Genomic DNA, 22,729 nt, shown 5'->3' on the forward strand with positions numbered 1-22,729 from the left:
GCGTTCTGAGACACCAACAGTCGCGATGCTCATTCTTAAATACACAATTTTATTTGCTATTTTCAGGGGAAACTTAGGCATTAAACTGTAAGCTGATAAAATACGGATACCTAAAAAAGTATAAAAGTATAAATATCCCCTTAGAATAAATTTTAGTGAATTAAGTCTTAATATCTTTAAATTAAAAAAACCACAAGCCTATCTATTATGTCAAAGTCCTAAACCAAACGTAAGCGGCGAGCAGGCCGCACCCCGGCGCTCCGCGGGGAGGACAGGCGGCCACACCTGCCCTGTGCAGAGGCTGTGAGGAACTGTTTAAGCCGAACATTTAACAACATACAAGACACCTTACAAAAAGGAGGAGGTAAGTCCTAGGTGCTGGAGAACTTGGTGACTCAGGTTATTGGCAAGGAGAGGGGAAGAGGCCTGGGCAGGAAGTCTCCGGAAGCGTTTGACACTAGACGTTGTCAGAGCCTCTGACCTGCGCGCGGGCAGCCCCAGGGCGGTGTGCGCAGCTCCCTTGGGAGGCCGAGTCCAGGAGGCAAAGCGCTTGCTCGTTCGAGCCAGGTCCCGGCCTGACGCGTCCCCGCAGCCGGCAGAGGTCCGTGCTCCGGGCACGCGGGCAGCGGTGTCTAAAGGGGTCCTCGCAGGTGGCGGAGCCCAGGCAGGTTGTGGAAAGTCTCAAACATCCCAGAAATAGAAGACTGCATAGTTAGACAAAGAAAACGAGAGCTGGCGAGAGGCGTGTGTGACGCGCTGTAAACCTCCCGAACTGTCAGCACAACCCCGAGCTGCGGCTCCGGAAGCCGGTGCACAGGCCGCCGGCCCGACCTCCGTCCCAGGCGCTGCAAGGCACTGACGGGCACCGGCTCCCCCCAGCCAGGGTGGGAGGGCGAGCAATGCCACCACCTCCCGCCGGAGGGTGTCACGGGCCGGTCCACGTGGAGCAACACGCGTAGGCGTCTCTGGAGTATAGACACCCGGGAGACCACCCCCGCTTGAGAAAAGGGACACAAAGTTCTCTCGCCTGGAAAATACAAACGGAGAAGCCTCGACCGTCCGGCGGAGCAGCCCGGGCAGGCGCGGAGCCTGTTTCTGCAGGAGGCCGCAACGCACAGGAAGTAGTGACGACACAGAAGCCACCGCTGGCAGGAGCTGCTGCCCAGGCTGAGAAACTGTCACATGAACACACCCTGACCGAGGACCAGGGCCTGGCACTGAGCGGGTGACCAGAGGACGCCCAGACCGGAGGCCGCGTGTGCCGGCCGTCAACGGGGCTGTTCACGTAGCACCAAGAACGCTGCCCTTGAAACGGTCTTCGGTGACCACACGGGCTCGCCGGAAGCATCCTGCCTCGGTCCCATGTGGCACTTGGAAAAATCAGAACGAGGCCCCCCAGAGGCAGCGCCCACTTGCCACGGCGCCTCCTCCCCGTGGGGACGCCTGGCCTTGGACAGCTGGGCCCGTCTCTCACCACCCACCTCAGAGGCAAAAAAGGATTCACACCCAGATCTCTAGGAAAATGATCAAAAGCAGGTTTCTTCTCACAGCCAAGCTTCCTGGACAAGGCGGTTCGTTGCATCTTGGGAAAAAGTAGTTCATTTCTTCAGCTGTCAATACTGTGTCCCTCACATCCTTGAGCCCCGTTCTTGCAAAATCTGAAAGACACCGAATGCGGAGAATGAGGACTCTGGCCCTGACCAAGCGCCTGCGCCGGAGAGCAGAGCCCACAGGCCCGGAGTCGGCCACACACACAGACGGCATCGCAGGGCCCGAGGAACCCAGCCCGGCCAGCCGGAGTGTGTGCGGGCCAGCACTCCTGCCCACGGCACCCTCGCCACTCGCACAGGCCCCGCCCTGGCTCGCCAGTCCCCACCGGCTCCTCGTCTCAACACACCCTCCCTCTCGGCAAGCCTGTTGCCCCTGCCCCAACCTGAGACCCCCGGCATGGCCCTCAAGGGGAGCAGCTCCGGGGCAAGACCCCAAAGACCCCCCCCAGGGCACCTGCCCCATCCCGCTCAGAGCCCTGTGCCTCGGCCCCCACCTGCTTCTCAGCCTGCAGCTGCCGCCCAAGGGCCAGAGCTCACCTGGGGACTCACTAGGCGCCGGAGGGGCCCAGGCCGCAGACAGGCCTGTGTGGCTGGGCCCCGGGGCCCCTCAGCAGGCCCTGTCCTGACCTGTCCCCCCTTCCCTGCCCCCTGCAGCCCACACCCCGACCCTGCACCCTGTTCCACCTCCACACACACGGCCCTCCAGGGATCCCTCCCCGACCTTGACCCCCCCCCCACCAGCCCCACCTCTGCCTGCCTGGGGCTCCCCGAGGACAGGCCTGGGCACTGGCAAAGGCTCAGCCGAACCTGCAAAGTGAGCCACAGCAGCCTGCAGGCCAGGTGCAGGGGGCCCACCTTGCATCCCCAGCGGGGGAGCTTTGGAGCTGGCAAGCTTGCCGGGAGGCCTGGGCTGCCAACTGCCAGGCCAGAGGACAGGACACCACGAGCCTAGCCTGGCACGGCTCAGCGCGGTGACCCCCACCAGACAACTCCCGGGGAGCCTGTTGGCAGCAGGAAGAGCTCACCTCCCCGAGGCTCGTCCTGAAGGGCTCAAGAGATGGCACCTTCTCTCCAGTCACCCCTGCCTGTCCCCGGGAGGTCCCTGCCCAGCCCACGGCTCCTGCTAGCTCTCCAGTGCCTCCGCAGGGCACCCCCCACCACGCTGGGGCAGCAGCAGGGTGACAGTGTGACCCTGCTGCTGCCCCCACTGGGCCCTGAGCCATCACCAGCCCCGTGCCGAGCTGGGGGCACCGGGCCGAGGAAGTCAGCAAGACTGAGCAGGGACGACCTGGCCAGGAGCCCCAGGGCCTGTGACCACCACAGCGCTGTCCTCCTCCTCCCAAGGCCAGGACAGCACTGTCTGTCCTGGACAGAGTTTGGGTGAGACCCTCCTCTTCTGGGCACGCTCCCACGCAGGGCCACCCTCCACAGGGAGGCCTGCGTCGAACTGCAGGGACCAGCTTCTGGGGACCCGGGAGCCACACACCACAGCCAACGCCCCTCGGGCTGACACGGCTTCTGGGACCAGACAGCGGCATCCCCGGCCTGGGGGGCTCAGGCAGAGCAAGGACATCCTGGGCTCTGGCGTCCAAGATCGGGGTCCACCATCTGCTGTGTGGCCTTCACCCCGTGGCCAGGCAAGGAGGTGGCCCCCTGGGCTGGCGGGGTGGAGCGAGCCAACCTACCCCACCCCCGCGTCCACACCTGCTGCCATCCGCTGGCACAAAGGGCTCTCCCCCACTGCTAGTGCCTGTCGTCCTGCCCAGTGTCACGGAGGGAACACTGACAGCGCGGTGCCCAGCATCCTAGCAACAGCCCCCACCCCGCAGGCAGCTCTACTGTGGGTCTACGGTCGGCGCGAGCACGGAAGGTTCTGCTAACTCTAGGCACAGGACAGACACACGGGGCGCTGAGGCCAAGGGTCGGCTGGGTCACAGGGTCAGGGAGTCTATGGTGCAGGGGTCAATCGCAAGGGTGCAGAGCTCACCATGACATCTACACTTAATCTGAGTCACTCCCTTCATGACCTTCGTCCTCGTCGTCACTCTGGGCGGGCAGCGTGCGTCGTGGAGAGAAGACACGTGAGGGTGGGATTCGGCAGACCCGAGGGAAGCCCCCCAGCGGCTCGGGAGCCCTGGGCCCGACCCCCACGCCCGGACCACACCACGGGGGAAAGTGCGAGGGCGCAGGGGCCCGTCCTGCCCCGGGCCACAGCCTCACCTGCCGACGGGGGCCTGTACCCCGAGTCCCAGAGCTGCCCCCCTGCCACGCTGGGGAAACCCCGCCCAGAAAGAGGCCTGGCCTTGGGCCTTGGCTCCTGGAGGTGGCGCCCTTGGAGCCATTCTGACAGGAGGGGGCCGTGGGGCACACCGGACAGGCCGCACTGCTGGGTGACGGAGGGTGGGGCCTCAGCTCTGAGGCACCCAGGCCCAGGTCAGCCACTCGGCACGGCGATCAGTCCGTCAACCAGTCGTGCTGCTGTGAGGGAGCCCCAGAACCAGCCGGGGCACCAGGGCCCAGCAGCGTCTCTGGCAGGCAGCACCCCGTGGGTGGCGGGAGGGCCCATGCTGACCCCAGGGGCCGCTCCTGGCCTCTGCCCCACGCCTCTCACTCCATTCCTCTGTAATGAACAAGGGCCCTGAGTCAAACCGCTCTCACTGTGTCTTCGAGTCCTTCTAGCAAGTTCTCCAACCTGACAGTGGCTCCGGGGCCCCTGTGCTGGCAGCTGGTGTTGGCAGCCAGGGTGCCCGTGTGTGGACTGTCCCTCTGCTGGCAGCTCCCACCATTTCCAACTTGAATGGGGGGAAAGGCTGCCCAACACGAGGAGGCCACCAAACGCTGCAGGGACACCAGTGAGGAGGGTCAGCAGAGACTCGCTGCCTGTGAACATCAGCCCTGCCCCAGCCAGGCTGCACACGGTGAGCCCCAAACCCCCGTCCTCCAGCTCTGGCCCCCGACCTTCCCAGCCCCTAGAGGCCCGGACCATGCTGTGCCTCCCGGGAGCCGCTGCCCCATTTAGAAGACGCGCGGCCGCCCCACTTCACAGCCAGGTATTTTTGGAGAGAAAACAGGGCCACATTTCCACAGCAGAGGGATCTGGGGTCACACTTGGGGCTTCCTCACAGCACAGAATGTGTCCTCTCTGCAGCTGAAGAGCCACATGAGGGAACTGAGCCCTGGTGAGCTTGGTTATGAAAACCATTTAAGTCCAGAAATGAAAAGTTCTAAAAATAAAACGATTTATAAAAGAGCCCTGCAACTGCTCAGAGAGAGAGAGAGGGGCCTGCTCCTGACCAGGCTTGGGGCTCTGGGGAGCCGGGGCCACCTTCTAGACCCCAGACTCGGTGGAAGCACGTCCCTGGGCCTGGCACCTGCACAGGCAGCGAGCCTGCGGGAGCCCAGGAGCAGGAGCTCAGGCCGGGTGGCCACAGCGAGGACGCATCCTCATGTCCCAAGTGGTGAGAGTGCGGCCATGGGCCCGGCCTCCTCGAGACACGCTTGGTGACTCCACCTGCTCCCAAGCCCACACCCCCCAAGGAAGACCTGGAAAGGCTCCCAAGGTTGGTCCTGGGCAGGTGGCTGCCAGCCCTGGCAACAGATGCTGCTGGCAGCCAGCCAGAGGCCTCAGCCAAGAGTCTGAGGACACCCCAGGGGTCCGGGGTTTAATGTCATCAGTTAAAACCCTTCCAGTTCTGCCCTTTTCCTGCACCCACTCCACAGGCCCTTTGGCAATGCCTGAGCCTTTACCAGGGTCACCTGTGGGCCCAGAGAGGCCTGTCCCCGTGTCCCAGGCGCTGCTAGACCCCTCCCAGCCCCCCAAACCACCTCAGCAGGCGGCAGGCTCCCCGCCACGCCTGGCACCGAGGTCCAGGAGTCCTGCCAGGCGGAGCTAGCCCAGGCCAATGGCAGATTCTGCAAGCTCAGATGCATCTGTCCTGTCCTGGAGCCCCAACCTTAACAACATGCCCAGAGGAAAGGCCACCAGAATGGGTAACCAGCAGGCAGGGCCACAGGGCTAAACCAAAAGCCAGTGAGGCAGGTGGTTCCCTCTGTTTTCCCCAGCTGCCACCAGGCTGCTCAGGAGACAGGGCCCGTGCCAGTCCACACGGGGGCTGGCCACGTGTGGGCAGACACTCTGTGGAACCTAAGAATTACAGGACCCGCAGGACACGCCCCTATTACACACTAAACACACGTCCCAAGACCAGGCTGGACGTGGTGAGGCAGCGGCTGGCCCTGAGAGCCCATCCATGCACTCAGGGGATGGGCGCAGGGCCTGTCCGACGGTCACCCTGGGTGGGAGTCCCCTGGGAACAGAGGATCCCTGGGTCCCCCAAGAAAACAGCCCACAGGGGCATTTCTTAAAAGCATAGCCCCTGCCAGCAGGCCCAGGGGACACTTCCGGGCCAGCTGTGCCGCGAGACAGGAGGGAACCGCAGAGCTCGCCCGAGGGGAGCCTGTGTTCAGAGACCCCTCGTTCCACGGGAGACCCTGCTCCGACCGGCCAGGCAGGAGTCACGCGAGGGTGGCCCGTGGCAGGCCTGGACCCGGCTTACTGACAATGGTGAGAAACAGGGAAACTCTGAGGAGAAAAACTTTCCAAAACCTGCCCTTCAGGTGGGGGCAGCCACCAGGGCCAGCCGCCCACCGGGAGGGCAACCTGCAGCCACGGGCAGCAGGGCCTGCGCTCACCTTGGCTTTCTCGCTGGGCTCGCTGGCCGTGCCGTAGGGTGTGTTGTGCAGCTCCTTGGAAACCACACACAGGAACTCCGCCTGGTCTTCGTTCCCGTAGTTGTAGGAGGAGCCGATGCTGACGAGCTGGGGAGACACGTGGGAGGCCCCGTGTGAAAGGCGCTGGCTCCAACGCCCACCGCGAGGGAAGCTCCGGCCAGCAAACAGCCACACCAGAGACAGCCAGCCCTCGGGGAAACTGAGGGCGGGTTTCAGGAGATAGTTAAGGAACCCACCGAACACAAACTCCTGAAACACCTGTGCCGCTACGCAGCCGCACAGCCGCCGCAGGGATAGAGCTTGCTTAGTGTTTCTAGCTGGGCAAACAGGGCACGGTGACCGACCAGCCAGGGGAAGGCTGGAGGACAGTGGGGCCGGCACGGAGCTGCGGAGCATGCGCACATGGGGGGGGGCTGCCACCAGGCCTTCCCCAGGGAAGCAGGACGGCTGCGGCTGACCTACTCCTAGCAGGGCAGAGAACGCGAGGCCAGTGGCTCCGGCCACCTGGAGGGAGAAGCCCAGGGCCCAGGTGCAAAATCTGAAAGACTCGCTGGGAAGCTGTGCCTCAAAGTCCGGATGGGTCCCACTGGGACCCGGTGGGCACACCCTCGGGCTCTCTAACCCACCCGCATCCCTCCAGGCCACCAGACACGCCGCGTGGGGCAGAGGGCCAACCTGCCTGCTCAAGAAGGGGGAAGACACCCACTCTCTGCAGTGGATTTGGGATCCACCCTGAAGAGCTATGGACAAGATCCTGGCGCCGGCCGTGGGCAGAGGGCCCAGGAGGCAGGAGGGCCTCCCTTCTGGCCAGAAAAGCCACGGACAGCAGAAGAGCCACAGGCACTGTGAGGCCCTCTCACGGGTCCTGAAAGGGTGACACAGCTTCCTGTGGCCACCACTGAGGAAGCACCCCGTGGGCACGGCTCTCCGGCCAGCAGGGGATGTTCCTGTGAGTCTGGCACAGTTTTGATGGGGTCAGAGCGTGGGAAACACGGCCCCTGGCAGGACAGGGCCTGCACCGACAAGCCGCTGCCCACCAGCCCAGGGTCCGGCATGGAGCGTGGATGCAAATGCTGACCGAACTTGTCTTTAGTGACATTTCAAGGGGACTCCAAGCTCTGTACAGAGTGATCCACTATTTCAAAAGACCCAAAGAAAAGGGAAGCCTTGCTGAGGAGGGGCCGTGGGGAACCACACTCTTTGGCAGGGCCCCTTGCCGTGGACAGAACCTGCCTTAGACAGAAGCGAGCGACAGAGCCAACTGTCAGGGCGGAGACCAACAGGGTCCCGGTCCCCAAGCTCAGTGTCCGCCTACGAAGGGCTACAGCGGAGACGAGATCGCAGGCAAGCACCCCCAGCCAGAGCCCACGCTGCCGGAGTCCTGAGCTCCCGACGACGAAGCACAGTGCCACGGCACGGCTCACACCATGCAGGCCACGCCTCCTGCTGAGGCCGCTGGGGAAAGCCACGCCCTGCACTGACACGGCAGGGCTGCCCGTGGCACTCGTGAAAGCCCCCAGCCCCGACCTGACTTGGGCGGGCAAGACCGGAGGGGCAGGAGGGACAACCGCTCAGAGCCAGCAGCCTCTCCCTGGCACGGGCGGGCAGGACAGCAGAACGCCACTGCCCACAGCAGGAGCGGGCGCAGGGCCAGGCTACACACGGGGGTGTCAGAGCACAGAAAGGTGGCCCCCAGAAGGATGGGCTGCAGTGACAGGAAGAGCCACAGAGAAAGCGTCAGGAAGGAGGAGGGAGGACATGGGTCGGGCCGGGGCAGGACCCACGATGCCCTCCGGCACCACCCAACTCCCAGGCGAGTCCACCCAGGACCGCGCAGGCTGCTGTCTGTGAGCCCCCAGGCCCGGAGGCCGCAAAGCAAGTCCTGCGTCTCCAGGAGCCACCAGGAGGTGAGTGCCTCGGCCGGTCCCCGAAGACCTGGGGCCTTTGTAAGGAGAAGTTCGGCGGCACCGAGGGCTGTCAGCCCAGCCGCGGCCCCTCACCTGCTCGAACTTCCAGCCGTCAGACATGGTGGACACCATCTGCGTGAGCTCCTCCTCCTGACACTGGAGCACGCGGTACACGTGCTTCACGGGCACCTGCAAGAACACAGCCGCAGTGAGACCAGGCCATGCCACCTGGCGCTCCTGTCCCCAGCCGAGCAGCCCTGCCCAGGCGCTGACTCGGGGAGGCTTTCCAGGGGCCCGAGTGAGGCCGAGGCTCGTGCTCCATCTCTCAGCTCGGGTCACGGGGCCCAAAGCAACCCGCACGCGTCCACAGAAGCAAAGGCTCGGCCTGCAGCAGCTGCTGTTTTCTGTTCCTCGTTTGCCTCCAAAAATATTTCTATTTCTAAATTCCAAAATAAGATGAGTCATGTTCCTGAAATCCCAGAACACCTGTGGCTAGACAGGAATACTCAAGAGTGTCCGTGTCTGCGCCACATGGACGACAGGAAGCCTCTGAGCCAACCTGGGGGACAGGAGCGTCAGGAGGGCCTGGGGCGATGCTGCCCAAACCTGCCTCCTGCCGCGGCAGGAAGCTCTGGAACAGGCACAGCAGCTCGGACACGCGCCCCCAGCTGCACTGGCTCCCTGAAACTGCATCTGTCTCCTGACCACAGCCTGCTCGCAGTCACTGCGCTGCGACCCAGGCGGGCTCTGGTCCTAGAGCCGCCCGGACACAGTTCTGCCCTCATGGGCTGCTAATCAGGCAAGAGGAGGCAGCTGCACATACGAGCCACGAGCACAGTGTGGAACACGGGTAAGGACATGTGACATCGAGGGGGAAGGGCCTCAGGAGCCCCGGTCCCTGATGTTAAGGCCGTGACTCATACTAGGGACACGCAGTGACAAAGTCACACACTGGTCTCCCAGTCACACAGCCTCAGTGCCTCCATCTGCAGGACAGCGAGTAAGACTGGCTGCTGGTGTGACTGTGCACCAGGACCCAAGAGCAGGGTCTCTCCCTCCCGCGTGGGCCGGGGGGGGGGGGGGCACTCAGCACCGCCCTCCTTTCCAGTCAGGCCAAGCCCAGGGCCCCCGCCATCGCCCTCAGGCCGGTCCCCTGCCTGCACGCCCCCTTCAGAGGCCTCCCCCGACCCTCATGGCCCTCCCCTCCTCCACAGCCTTTCTCAGGCTCGCGCCGGTGCTGTCCCTTCCCCCAGGAGCCGGGCTGCCCACGGTAGGCCAGGCAGAGCCAGACGGTGCCGCCAGGGGAGCAGGCAGGACGGCAGGGTCATTGGGCACTAAGACAGTGACAGAGGGATCGGCAGGACAGCGCCAGCCCCCGTCCCAAGGCCCCAAGCTGGAGGCTGCCCAGCAGCCGGGGCGGCTGGAGAGGGAGCCACCTCTGCTAGGCCTTGCAGGCTTCCGGCCCATTCGTCACTTGTCTCACCTGTGACGTTTTGCTGTCTCGTTCTCTAATTTTGTCCTTTACCAGTTTTATTAATGAGGTGATGTTGTAAAATTCTGCTTCCTCCAATACTCCTGGAATAGAGAAAACCAACGGTAACTTTCAGCAGACCAGACCAAGCCAAGGAATAAATGTTTCGTGCCCGTCCTGCCCACCATGGACGGCCAGGCCCAGCCGAGGCCTGCAGGATCCTCCGGCCCCGTCCTGGCAGACTCCAGACGCTCACCGGCAAGCGGCAAGTCCCCCGGGCTCCGGGCAGAAGGTCGAAAACAACCCACTAGGTGCAGAACAGCTGGTTCAAAGGCGGCTCGGCGCACATCCACGCTGGGTGCACACACATCGGGGAGCGGAGCCCGCACGTCCCTCCACAGCCCAGAGGCTGCCTATCCTGTGCTGGCTCTTCCTGCTGCACGCGGCCTGTGGCTGGGCCGAGGGTCGGAGATGTGGGGCTCAGGCCTGGCCAGGTGCCTCCTGCACGCATCTGAGTCACTCGGCACCTCAGTTTCCCAGGAAAGGCAAGACCGTGGCCGGCTGAGAGGGTCTCTCAGCTCCGGGACCCTCCCAGCACTGAGCCACGCCACATCTAGGACCTTGAACCCTCCCAGGAATCCTTAAGGACAGACTCCGAGGACCCTGCTTCAGGGACCCTCCTGGTCTGCTCAATTTCCTCAGCCCTCCAAACGGAAGCTGCGAGTAGCACATGACAGCTCAGGACAACACGGTGACCTACTCAGGTCAGGGCCACTGGGAACCGAGCCACCCAGGAAGCACAGACTCCCTGTCCCCAGACCCACAGCGTCATCCCCAGGGCATCCCACCCAGCCGGATGCTCCAGTGCCAGGCTCCCTCACCGCGGCCACGGCCGAGGCCCGTCAGAGGCGGCCACCGAGACTGGGCGGGCGCAACGTGCGTGCAGCGCCCGAGCTGAGCAAGCCTCGCTCGGGACAGGTGCCACCGTGCAGCTGCACACACAGCACACAGGACCCGCCCCCAAGCAAGCGGTGTGTGACAACGGTTCGCTGCCAAAGACAACGCAAGTGGACACAGAGTGTCCTCACAGCCTCTGCGCAGAGACCCTGGGCAGCAGCACCAGCAACCCTGGGGGCTGCGGAACTCGAGAGAAGGGGGCAGATCCCAAAGCCGAGGAAAGAAACGGAGACGCAGCAGGCGTGGAAGGATCATTCCAGAGCCGTGGCCAGGGCCGGAGGAGCTGGAGCCACGCCTGAGCAAAGGCGCCCAGACCTCACGGGGCCTTCAGGAACGAGGCCTCCCCGGCTCGCCCGAGCCCAGGCGGGAGCACGCGGACTGGCAGCCTCAGGCCTGAGGCCAGGCAGCGCTCGTGTGGGTGTCCCACCCTGTGTGCTGTGACCAGTGGGAATGTGGCACAGCAACTGCTGATGGCACAGAGATGCCCGCCACCCTCAAGCTGTCCTGGCAGGAGAGCAGGCCGGGCACGCCAGGGTTGAGGCACACCTACGAGACTCAGCAGGTACATCCTAACCCAGGCCTTGGACCACTGTGAGAACCCACGGTCTCCCCAGGAAGAGCCCCCACCCTGGCAGGAGTCAATAACGAGACACTTGAAAGACAGAGCCCTCAAAAGGCCTGTGGCCAGGGAGTGCGGCTCAGGCCCTCCCACCTTGCTAGGAGGCTCACAGGTGTCTGTCTCGTCGTGGCCTCATGAGACCGGCAGTGGGCTCCAGACAGAGGGGTCTACATCTTTTTTTGGCTTTTTTTGAGACAGACTGTCACTCTGTTGCCCAGGCTACAGTGCCGTGGCATCAGCCTAGCTCACAGCAACCTCCAACTCCTGGGCTCAAGCAATCCTCCTGCCTCAGCCTCCCGAGTAGCTGGGACTACAGGCATGCGCCACCATGCCCGGCTAATTTTTCCTATATATTTTTAGTTGTCCAGCTAATTTCTATTTTTAGTAGAAACGGGATCTCGCTCTCGCTCAGGCTGGTCTCAAACTCCTGATCTCGAGCTATCCTCCCACCTCAGCCTCCCAGAGTGCTAGGATCACAGGCGTGAGCCACCGTGCCCGGCCAGGTCTACATCTTAAACCCATCAGTACCATCGTTGGGTCCCCTGCCCCCAAAGCTCAGGCATCTGTGCAGAAGGACAGCTCACCTTCCTCCGCGAGGTCTTTGTTGATGACCAGCTTCCCATGTCTCAAGTAGTTCAGCACGGGCCCGAAGTAGGTGGGGTCTCTGTCGATTAGATAGGCACCTGTTTCATCCTGCAACAAACAAGACACCGTGAGTCCTAGATGAGAAACCAAGAGTTCCCGCAGCTAAACCAAGGTCAGGCGACTGGTATCAAAGAGTTTCAGAGGCATCAGGGTCGCCCCAAACGGGACCCACGTCCGGGGCACCTTGGGGAACCCATACGTGGTGCTGCCTCGCCCTGCCAGGCGCAGCCTCTAGGCTAGCCTGTCACCGTGGCAAGTCCAAGGCAAGTTTTAAGTTGTTTGCATCAAGAGGACGTGCCTGTGTTGGCCCCAAGGTGAGGCGATGGTGGAGGAGCCTTCTCCTTACAGCTCTAAGGAAGCGCGGGAACGGCCCCAGGCGCAGACCCTCCCCCACCAGATGCTCTGGAAGGCAGCCCCAGAGCTTGCTCCAGACACCGGCCTCCCCAGCCAGGGCCTGCCCTCCTGGCGCCTGGCTTCTCCCTGGACAGATGTCAAGAACCCACACCCTCCCTCCTGCAGGCCCGCCTCCCCAGGGGCCTGCCCAGCTTTCCTCAGCAAGGCCATGGCCAAGTGCTCAGGAGAGAAAGTCCGTCCACAATCAGAGGGTGTACGTGGCCTCCCTGACCAGACAGCGGCTCCCCCGGCTCGGTCAGGCCTCAGCAGGTGCAGGCCACAAGGACGCCGGGCTCCGCGGAGAGCACCAGGACTCAGGAGGACGGCGTCCGGCGCTGCTGCTGGGCGGGCTGGAGGCGTCTCGACCACCTAGCTACAGGCTGTGTCAGGACCCTGTTCTTCATTCATGGATATCAAACTGCAGTTGGGGCAGTAAAACCTCATGATTCCAAGTGTTTTTTTCCCCAGAGCCCACCACAGAAGCTATAAAAACCTGCTCTTCTCAGGTCAAAGGGACAACGCAGCACTGTGGCTGAGAGAAACCAACCAGAGCTCCAAACACGGGGGCACTGGAGCGGGGAGCCTTGGTGGCCTGAGCACCCCTGTGCCCCTTCTCTCCCCCCACGGGCCCTGCCCCACACAGACCCTCCAGCTCCACCTCGGTGTCCGCTCCGGCTCAGGAAGCACAGGCCAGAGCCTCCCCCACCCACGGGCCCCCACACCTGTATTCCTGGAGGTGCCCTCGGGGGTCCTGCCTCCCAGCCCAGACCCCAGGCTCTTCTCCCGACCCTCCACACCCCTACTGTTCTGCAAGCAAAGCCTAAGACTACGCAGAGCACTTTCCGGACAAAGGACACTTTGGCAGTCCTGCTTCTGGGGCCAGTCTGGAGAGAAAGGCGGGGTTGCCACCGGGGCAGGGCTCCTCCCTGCCCCACCCCACGAAGGGAGCGTGTCCACCGTGTGACATCAGAACATCTGGACAGGCTGCTGGCCGAAGGTCAAGGGGAGATCATATTGATCAGGCGGAGGATCATCTCCGCCCGGACAAACCCAGGAGCCCCCTTGTCACCGACGGCCTCAGCCTCCGGGCTTGGCCTCAGGGGGTCAGACGGTGGGCACCCCGCGCCTCGGTTTCTTCTGAGTAAAATGGGACGAGGGCAGCTACAAGCACCAGGGGTGCCCAGGCCTGTGTCCACCACCCATGTCCCGCACCCACAGCAGCGCCCGGCTGGCGAGCAAGGACCCCTTGGCAAAGGTGGCGCCAGGCATCTTACTGGCTACTGGGACCCAGCAGAAGAGGAAAGAGAGTACCGAGCGCCACTAGTGCCCTGAGCCACGGGAGGCGCCCACAGGGACCCAGGCCTGCAATGCTGGAAAGACACGGAGACGGGCAGGTGAGCCCCTTTGGGAGGTGGCTTTGCCGGCGGGTGCTTGGCAGGAACTCCTGCTGCGGTCTGGCCTCAGCCTAGAGCACACCTGGCCCAGGGCAGGATGCATCCAAATATGGGACGTGGGGCTCTTCAAGGCCAAGTTCACCAGCTGGGGCAATGGCACCTCCTCAGGGCCCCTGAAGTGAGACTGTGGTGGCTGTGCATGACCTTCTGACCACGGTGGGCTGGGCTGTGCAGCCCCGGTGAGCCCTCCCGACACTGTGGTGCAGGCTCAGGTCCCCAGCCTGTGCCAGCCTGTGTGCCCAACTCCTAGCTGTCCAGGGACAGGCAAGTTGGCACTGCGTGGGGACCCACACCTGCTTCCACATAAGAGGAGACTTTACAGGAACAGCCCCTCAGAGACACCCAGAAGATGAGACGAAAGGGTCCAAGATGCCACTGCTGTCCTCACCAGGACAGAGCCAGCGCCCTCCTGCCCTCAGGAACACACCCCAGCTCTGGGGCATTCCAGAACCTGCCGGCCACTCCAGACACGCCTGCTGCTCAGGCCGACCTCCAAGAGAGTGGGCTTCAGTCAGGGACCCTCATACCACGTTCCTCCCACATCACTCAACTCTCTGAGCCTGAAGACCTCAGGGTGTCCCCAGGCTCCAGCTGCCACCCCCCAAGGCTCTTTCAGGAACTGAAGCCGCAGAGCCCACACCACCAGGACTCAGGACCCCAGCAGAGCGAGGGCTTGCCCCAGGCTGAAGAGTCAATGGCCTCAGGGCAGGCCATGCCCATGGAAGAAAATTCCAAACCTGTCTCCTCTGTGGTGTCACATCAGAGCTCTCTGGCCTGTTTCTTCTTGTGGACTCCTCCAACGGCGTGGGTTTCCTTCAGAAACCAGGCCGCTGCCCGGGCAAAGGGGCAGGCCAGGGCCGGCAGAGCCCGGAGCGGGGCAGTGGTGGGGAGCTCTTCAAAGCCTTCAGTGGGAGATTTCAACTTCTCCAAGTTCCTAACTCAAGACCCCCAAATCCCACTGGGACTAGTCTGTGCTGAGGCCTGACCCTTGCTTGGGTGCACGCACGGCCAGGCCTCTCAGCGCTCCAAGCTGGGGGAGACGCAGGCCCCGGACTGTCACAGAGTCAGCAAGGGTTGCTCGTGGCACTGGCACCTAAGGACAGCGCTGACCAGCCCAGCCCCAGGCAGGAACCCGCCCAGGGCCCTCAGCACCTCGTGTCCTAACATGGGTAATGCAGCTTGGGGCCTCCATCCTAATGCAGAAATAAAGAAAAATAAAGAACAGAGAAATGTAAAACATCCAGAATTCAGAGTGTCAGTCTCAGGCTCACGTACGTACGCAAATGCAGTGACAGGATTACCTGGGGTGTCGGCGCAGCGCCAGAGGAGGACAGAGGCCCAGCCCTGCGCCTGCCCACAGCCCGGCACCCTGCTCCAGGCGCCTGCAACTCGTGTGGCCCACGCATGGAGCCAAACAGGCGCGGAAGAGAGGCAGCCGGGACCCGACCCACAGACTGCGGCTGGCCGGCCAGACACGAGGCACTTTCTTCTTCCCTCCTCTTCCTGTCCTTCCCACGATTTATGTAACAAGCACGTGCCACATTTATGTAGTGGGGAAGGTCTGTTGTGTTCTTTTGTAAAACAGCCAGAATTAAGACTGCTTTCTCGACATATCGTTTTCCTTTACTGATCTGCCCCACTTCTCACTGAATCAGCGTCCGACCTAGCATGGCTGTGCCCAAGTTGGCATCGATGGGCCCACCAGCGAGGCCGAGCCACCTGTCTCCAGGGGGAAGCAGCCCTGAGCCTGAGCCGCCAGCCATGGGGCACAGAGGTGGAGCCCTGGCCATGCTGGGGTTGGGCACCCAAAGCTGTCTCCTCGAGAGCAGTAAGTGAGCAAAGGTGGGGCTGAGCCCACGCCTCGGGCACCCCCCCAAGACCCCCGACCAGTAGTGCTGAGACGGAGGGAGGCTCCACAGCCAACCTGCTTGGACCTCAGCAATGCACCTCCTGAAAGCAGGTGGGCTGGGCCCCGTACACCCCTCCCCAGCTCCAGAGCGGCGCCCTCAGCAGGTTTCTGGCCAGGAAAGCCATGCTCAGAGGGGCGGCATGAGCCCTGGCCGCTCTACTAGGCGACGGTCAGACCCTGGCAGCAGCTCTCTCTACCCCGACCCTGCTGCCTGGCAGAGCACCTGTCCCCCAGGCCACATCCCTCGACACAGCCACTTGCCTTGGAAAGGCAGTGAGGAGTGAGGCTGGTGCATGCGAGGCCTCACGCAGACCCTGCACTGAAACCGATTCCGTTGCTCCTGGGGCCTGTTCACAGGAGCTCACAGGGCTCCTGGGGCCTCTCTGGGAAGAGGTCGGTTCTCCCACCTCCCCGAAGCCCGAGGTCTGCTTCAGAGTGCCGCGTCTCGCTCAGCAGAGCAGGAACCCTCTTAGGAGCGGAGGTCTCACCGACTGTGCCACAGACAAAAGCAGGCACTGGGTCAGCCCAAGGCTGGACGGTGACGGTCAGGCAGATGCTGCTTGCCGCGCAGGCCACCTGTGCAGGTCGCAGCTGCTGTGAACATCCATGACACAGGCAAGGGCATGTCCACCCACGAGGTTTCTCAGGTGGCTTCCTCCCTAGGGACACTCTAGCTACAGAAAACCTACAAATGAGTTCCCAACCGGTATCACACTCCTTACCATCCAGGTGTAAGCGGGTGCTTAACACAAAGCCGCTGGCATTAGAAAAACAACTAAATGAAAACAGGCAAGGCTGGGTGTGGTGGCTTACGCCTGTCATCCCAGCACTCTGGGAGGCTGAGGCGGGAGGATCATTTGAGGTCAGGAGTTCAAGACCAGCCTGGGCAATACGGAGAGAACCCATCTCTAAAAAAAAAATATATGAAAAATTAGCCAGGTGTAGTGGCATGCCAATAGTCCCAGCTACTCAGGAGACCGTCTCTAAACTAAAAATAAACAAATAAATAAAACAAAACAGAAAATAGGCAGGAAACGTGATGACAGGGCAGAGGCCCACACAGGAACAACCCAGGCTCCCTGGCTGCAAACACCCCCTAGAAGTGGCCCTGCAGGCCTGGGGGCGAGGCCCCTCCAGCCACCAGGCTCTACCCCTCGGTGCTGGCAGGCAGGACCTCATCCCAGGACACACTGCAGACAGGACACCAGAGCCAGGGGTTCACCTGTAGCTGTGAGGTGCCCAAGCCCTCCTGACCAGCTGTCCCCACAGCCACCGCCCTCCTGGCTTCCTGCTAGGTGGCCTCTGCTCTCCCCACACGCCCGTGCAGCAGACCGAGTGCAGAGTCCTCCCTTCCTCCTCTCGGGGCTGAAGGGCAGCCTTCAGCTCCTTCGCTCCCTCGCCCACCCTCTTCCTCCTCCCTGACGACTGCCCAGCGTTCAGCGTGCCAGCCCCTCCCTTACCTGTACTGAAAACCCTACACGGCCCCTGGGCAACAAAGAGCCGGCCCAGAGCGTGACCTCCAGAACTGCCACCCCAGCCTGACTCACAGAACAAGTCCAAAGACCATGGAAGCCCACCCCGGAAGCAGCCAGAACCCCGCAGGACAAAGACGATGCTGGGGAGGGATGTGGGCGCACCCCCACGTGGGTGCCGTACCAGTGCACACCCGTGTATAGGACTGGGGCCATGAGCAAATGCGCATCCCTGTGTTCCCACGAAACTTCACTTGCACACACTGGCAGGCGGACCAGAGTTTTCCGTGCTCTCAGGCAAGACCAGTCACTGCCCTGCCGGACTGGAGCAACCGAAGGCTGCATTTGCAGCGGGCAGAAAGACAACCATTTCCCCCTGGCCAACCTCAGGTGTCTGAGGGCAAGAATGCCCGAAGGCCCCGGGCCCCAAAACAAGCTCTTCACGGGAAGGTTCATTTTTTTTTTTTTTTTTAAGTTTTTTTTTTGAGACAGAGTCTCACTCTGTTGCCCAGGCTAGAGTGAGTGCCGTGGCGTCAGCCTAGCTCACAGCAACCTCAGACTCCTGGGCTCAAGCGATCCTCCTGTCTCGGCCTCCCGAGTAGCTGGGACTACAGGCATGCACCACCATGCCCGGCTAATTTTTTCTATATATATATTTAGCTGTCCATATAATTTCTTTCTATTTTTAGTAGAGATGGGGTCTCGCTCTTGCTCAGGCTGGTCTCGAACTCCTGAGCTCAAACGATCCGCCCATCTCGGCCTCCCAGAGTGCTAGGATTACAGGCGTGAGCCACCTCGCCCGGCCTGGGAAGGTTCATTTTTATCACAAAAAGCAAGTCCTTTTCTCAGGTACTTACAGCTCTGACTTGTGGCCTGGCTCAGGTCAGAGGGGCTTTCAAACGAGGTGCCTTGTAGAGAGGTGACCACAGAGTCACAGAGGACGGGAACCTGCTGCGGCGGGGTAGGGGCAGGGAGCCCACAGCACTAGCAGGGACCATCCGCTCACGTCGCGAGTACACCACACTCACGGCCGGGGTGAAGCACATGCGCAGCGCGACACCCTCAGCTGAAGTGTGAAACAAAATGCATCAGCGTCTCTGACGCCCACTCACGACTCGCACTGAGGCCAACACAACTGTCCCCAGCACCAGTTACACGGAACGGAACCTGCCATTTCCACTCCAGCGATCCCTGCGCTTCTCCTGCCAAGCAGCTTCAAAGACAGTACTCCCCATCAGTTAGCCCCGTCTGGAAAGTTTCCTTCCTATCCTTCCAACACTAAAAGTCTTGCCAACACTGAGTGCACCGTTGTCAGCAGCATTGTGACTGTCCCACCTCTCCAGGGACCCATCAAATGCCACCATGTCTGCAACACTGAAGCTGGGACCACGGCCCTGTTCAAAGAGTGAAAGTTTGTGCAACCAGCAGTTTCCTCCAGGCCTGGCTCAGCTGCAGAGACTGAACTCTCCTCCAATCCTCCTCAAACTGAGTGGTTTCGCAGCATAAATTGGCATTTCCCATTTCCCTTCAACTTCCAAAGTACCTCCGCACCGAAGCAGGGGCCGGGTCTGCTAGAAACCAACTCTATTTGGTTTCCAATACTGCCCGTGGGCCGGGTGGCATAGCATACAAAGATACACAACCAAAACGAATCAAGACTTTGGGAAGGAGTATTCCATCTGGCCTGCCCCTAAGGACAAGGTGGAAGAGAAAATGACACGGATGAGCAGGTACTGAAATGTACAGCACAGCCACAGTACCGCTGGAGGAAGTCGCAGGGGGAAGTGAGCATTCACACTCAGCCTTGAGTCGCCCTTTGGCTCTTGAGACGAAAGGCTAAGGGTTTGGGAACAGGGGTCATGGCAGGCCGTGGGTCTACAGCTGGGCCCCGAAGACCCGGAGGGGGCAGTTGCAGCCTAGAAGCCTAGATGTGGGGCGGGGAGGGCAGTCAAGCCAGCCCCTAATGTGTGTGGCATTCTGCACTCCCCTAACAACCTGCCTGTCTATAGCTCCCCTCCCCACCAATCTGCTTTAGCAGGGTGCTCTCCCGACCCCTCAGGCTCCTCAAGTTCTGCAGCTTCTTGGGGATTCCTCCCCCTTAAATCTGCCACCCAGGTCCTGTCCAGAGCACATTCTACAAGCCAGGTGCTCAGCAAGCACTAGTGGAATCTGGGCAGAGACTCTCCCACCAGGACCACGCTCAAGCTTGGACTCCAGGAAACCAAGCCAGGTAGCCTTTCCTTAATCTCAACTCTGAGGTCAGGGCTTGGAGATCATTACACGTGTGAATCAACATCCTGTTTGTTTGTCTTCCACCATGTAATTAGTGACCTCCCACTTCTGACACCCCTTCCCCTCCACCCTCCTCCTTAGATTCCTCTCTCACAATTTAATTATCTAGGCGGAATCTCCTGGGACAGTCTTTCATCAGAACCACAGGCAGAAAAAAAAAAAGAAGAAGGAAAAAAAACCAAAACTGAGAACATAGAGCATTTTATACATTTTCTCATTTATAAGTAAAACACTTTAGCATGACTAATGTGAATTAGCAGTACTTTTTCTGGCAAGTTATCTGTACCTAAAACTAGCCTTATTTACTATGAATTATTTTACAAGACAGAGACTATATCTGCTGTATCACCTTCATTGTTCTGAATTTTGGACTCACAATTTGGAGATCAAATGTAGTTAAATGGATGACGACGAAAAAGGCAGCTACAATACGGATATGCTCTGACAGATTAACTACCCACCCCCCCAGGATTCCTGCAGTAAAGCATAATTGTGAAAGTGGTCTTAAGAGACAGCAAAATAAAGGGATGAATTGGCTTAACCGTGCTAAAATTAATCGGCTCAGAATCAACTGTTCCAGTGCTGAATAGACAGCCATTGCCTCAAAAGAGCCCAATGGACAAGAGCAATTTAAAATCTAATTTAACATACAAAACAGGAATGCTTGAGTAGCAAGGCAGGCAAATGACCACTATGACACATTGTTCAAAAAGAAAACCAAACAGTAAAACACACACCCACACTATAAAAAGAAAATCATAGCTAACAAAAGCCTATTTCCATCCTGGAGATGACTGTCATTTTCTGCTAGGTCAATTCTCTAAGAGCAGAGAGCTCGGTCAAATAAGCAATGGAAACAGCTGGGGTGGAGCGGGGGTTGTGGGAGGAAGGTGCACCACAGGAGTGTTGGCATCTCAAACCCTAATTTCTACCCACGACGATTGTTTTGCAGTAACTCAAGAGTTCTCATTTCCTGATCATAAGGTCATGCCACGTTGAGAATGGTTTGTCAGGCTTCTCAAACTTAAAGAGGGGTCAGGCGTGGTGGCTCATGCCTGTAATCCTAGAACTCTGCGAGGCCGAGGTGGGAGGCTCCTTTGAGCTCAGGAGTTTGAGAACAGCCTGGGCAAGAGCGAGACCCCGTCTCTACTAAAAATAGTAAGAAATTAGAGAGACAAATAAAAACATATAGAAAAAATTAACTGGGCATAGTGGCGCATGTCTGTAGTCCCAGCTACTTGGGAGGCTGAGGCAGGAGGATCGCTTGAGCCCACCCAGGAGTCTGAGGTTGCTGCGAGCTAGGCTGACGCCACAGCACTCTAGCCTGGGCAACAGAGTGAGACTCTGTCAAAAAAAAAAAAAAAAAAAAAAAACCAACCACAAACAAACTTGAAGAGGGATCCGAATCTTTCTGGGAAGTCTCAGGCACAGCGGCGTCAGGCTGGCAAGGCGCAAAGCCAAGTGCAATCACGCAGGCTCAACTGAAAGACCCAGCGAAGTTAGTACACAGCTTGTGAAATGCCTAGGATAAATATAGGTAACAATTTTTCTTCAAACATGCTTTTCTCCGAGTTTCAACCTTGTAGCACTCCCTCTTCCACACAACTCTTGTAAAATAATGGTAATAATCAAAACAGTTTCTATTATAATCTGCAGTAATACTGCAAATTACAGTATGCACATTTAAGTTGATGAAAGACAAGTTGCAAACTAACCTGGGAATTCCTATCCTTTTGCGAGGGTAGTGAGAAAACAAAGCTAATTAAAATGCTGATTGAAGAAGATTCCCTACCTGGCCTCTCCCTGACATCCTAAGCCACCCCTTAAGAAGAGCAATATTCCCTTCGGAAAATCATACTACGTATAGCACTTTCTGAGAGCTTCTGAGTGGGTGCGTGTCGTGAATGCAAAGGATAGAGTGCCAACTCTCTAAATGCAAGTCACTGGGAGAAGAGGGCCTCCCGTGTCAACCCCCACGCCAACGTTAATTCAAACGTCCGGAGTGTAAAACGAAAGACAAACGCAAGTGTTCCGTTTCCAGAGCCAGCAAGTACCCTGGGACGCAGAAGGTGTTCGCACACCCGGGCCGAAGACTTTAGTTAGAAAAAGTAGATCCAAAGCAAAGTCCGGGGTCTAGGAAACCTCCTCCACCGAAGAGCAGAGAGGGCAAGAGAGAGAGAAGCACCCCAAGGTAAAGCGACTGGGGATCCTCCAGGGCGGTGGGTGCCAGGGCGCCATCCTCTCCTTCCCCGGCCCAGGGAGTCGGAGGGAGACTGGGTCGAGCTGGCGACTAGGTAGCGCGAGGCTCGGAGCCGGAGGAGAGTGGCCCGCTCCCGCTGAGGTCTCCTCGGCGCCGAGCAGGGGGTGTGCGACGGACCGCAGGCCAGGGCGGCCCGACCCTCCCGGCTGGCCCGCGCGGCCCTCACCTTGTCCGAGTCCAGGTCGGGGTCGGCCTGGCACAAGCGATACAGGAAGGATTTCGGGTCCCGGCACAGCGTCTGCCGGGTGGTGAGGAAGTAGGTGCCGCCGACGTTGAGCCGGACCCACTTGGACACGCTACCGGGGCGCTGGGCCAGGGCGCCGAGCCCCGCGCTGCAGCGGCGGCACAGGCCGCCCCCCAGCCCCGCCCCGAGGCCGCCTGGGGCCGGCGGCAGCAGCTCGCAGTGATTCTCCGCCATGATCCCAGCAAGCCCCGCCACAGCTCCCCTCTACCGGAAGCGTCCGGCCTTTAATACCGTCCCCTGAGTGCTGTCCCGCCCCCAGGTCCGCCCTCGTAAAGCGCCCGCCCGGCGTCACGCGGGCGGCGGAAGTTCCGGTCCGGAAAAGCGACCGGTCGTGCCCCCTTCCGGCCGGAGCGGGCTGCCTGTGGCCCCGGCGCCGACGCGGGAGGCTAGCGGCGGAGCGTGGCCTCGGGTTCGGCGGGGCTCGCCGGCCTCAGCTCGCAGGAGCGGCGCGTGGACGCCGATCCCGCTCCAGTCCGCGGTCAGAGGAAGAGGCACGCCAGCGAACGTCTACACCCTACATGCTTTTATTACAAGACTACCGAGCATACAAGGAAAATTCATCATCCGGTAACTACACCTGAAGCACAAATATTTGGGAAAAAAAAAAAAGAAACAGATTCATTAAATTATATGATTAAATCATTGACCAAATAGAAAATTTATATAATAAAGCCAGAAAAAAAGTTGTAAAATATAGTTTACAGTAATTATTCACATTCAAGGCTGTACATCAATACATACAATACCGTGGCCCCGAACATGAATTCAATCCAAATAATTCATATATTAGAATTTAAATAACACAGACGGAACTAGAGGCCAACA

General features: G+C 60.2%; 1 protein-coding gene across 1 annotated transcript; it reads right to left on the reverse strand.

Annotated features, from left to right (window-relative positions):
* Positions 1-247: 247 nt before the first annotated feature.
* On the reverse strand, positions 248-22,106 carry KCTD5 (potassium channel tetramerization domain containing 5). Its single transcript, XM_069486260.1, has 6 exons — positions 21,827-22,106; positions 11,820-11,928; positions 9,672-9,763; positions 8,282-8,377; positions 6,243-6,368; positions 248-1,658 (listed from the first exon to the last, which is right to left on the reverse strand). Exons 1-6 carry the CDS (start codon positions 22,076-22,078, stop codon positions 1,629-1,631), a joined length of 705 nt encoding a protein of 234 aa, XP_069342361.1. The 5' UTR covers positions 22,079-22,106; the 3' UTR covers positions 248-1,628.
* Between the last annotated feature and the right edge of the window lie 623 nt (positions 22,107-22,729).

Source organism: Eulemur rufifrons, chromosome 14, assembly GCF_041146395.1.
Source record: "Eulemur rufifrons isolate Redbay chromosome 14, OSU_ERuf_1, whole genome shotgun sequence".
NCBI lineage: Eukaryota > Metazoa > Chordata > Mammalia > Primates > Lemuridae > Eulemur > Eulemur rufifrons.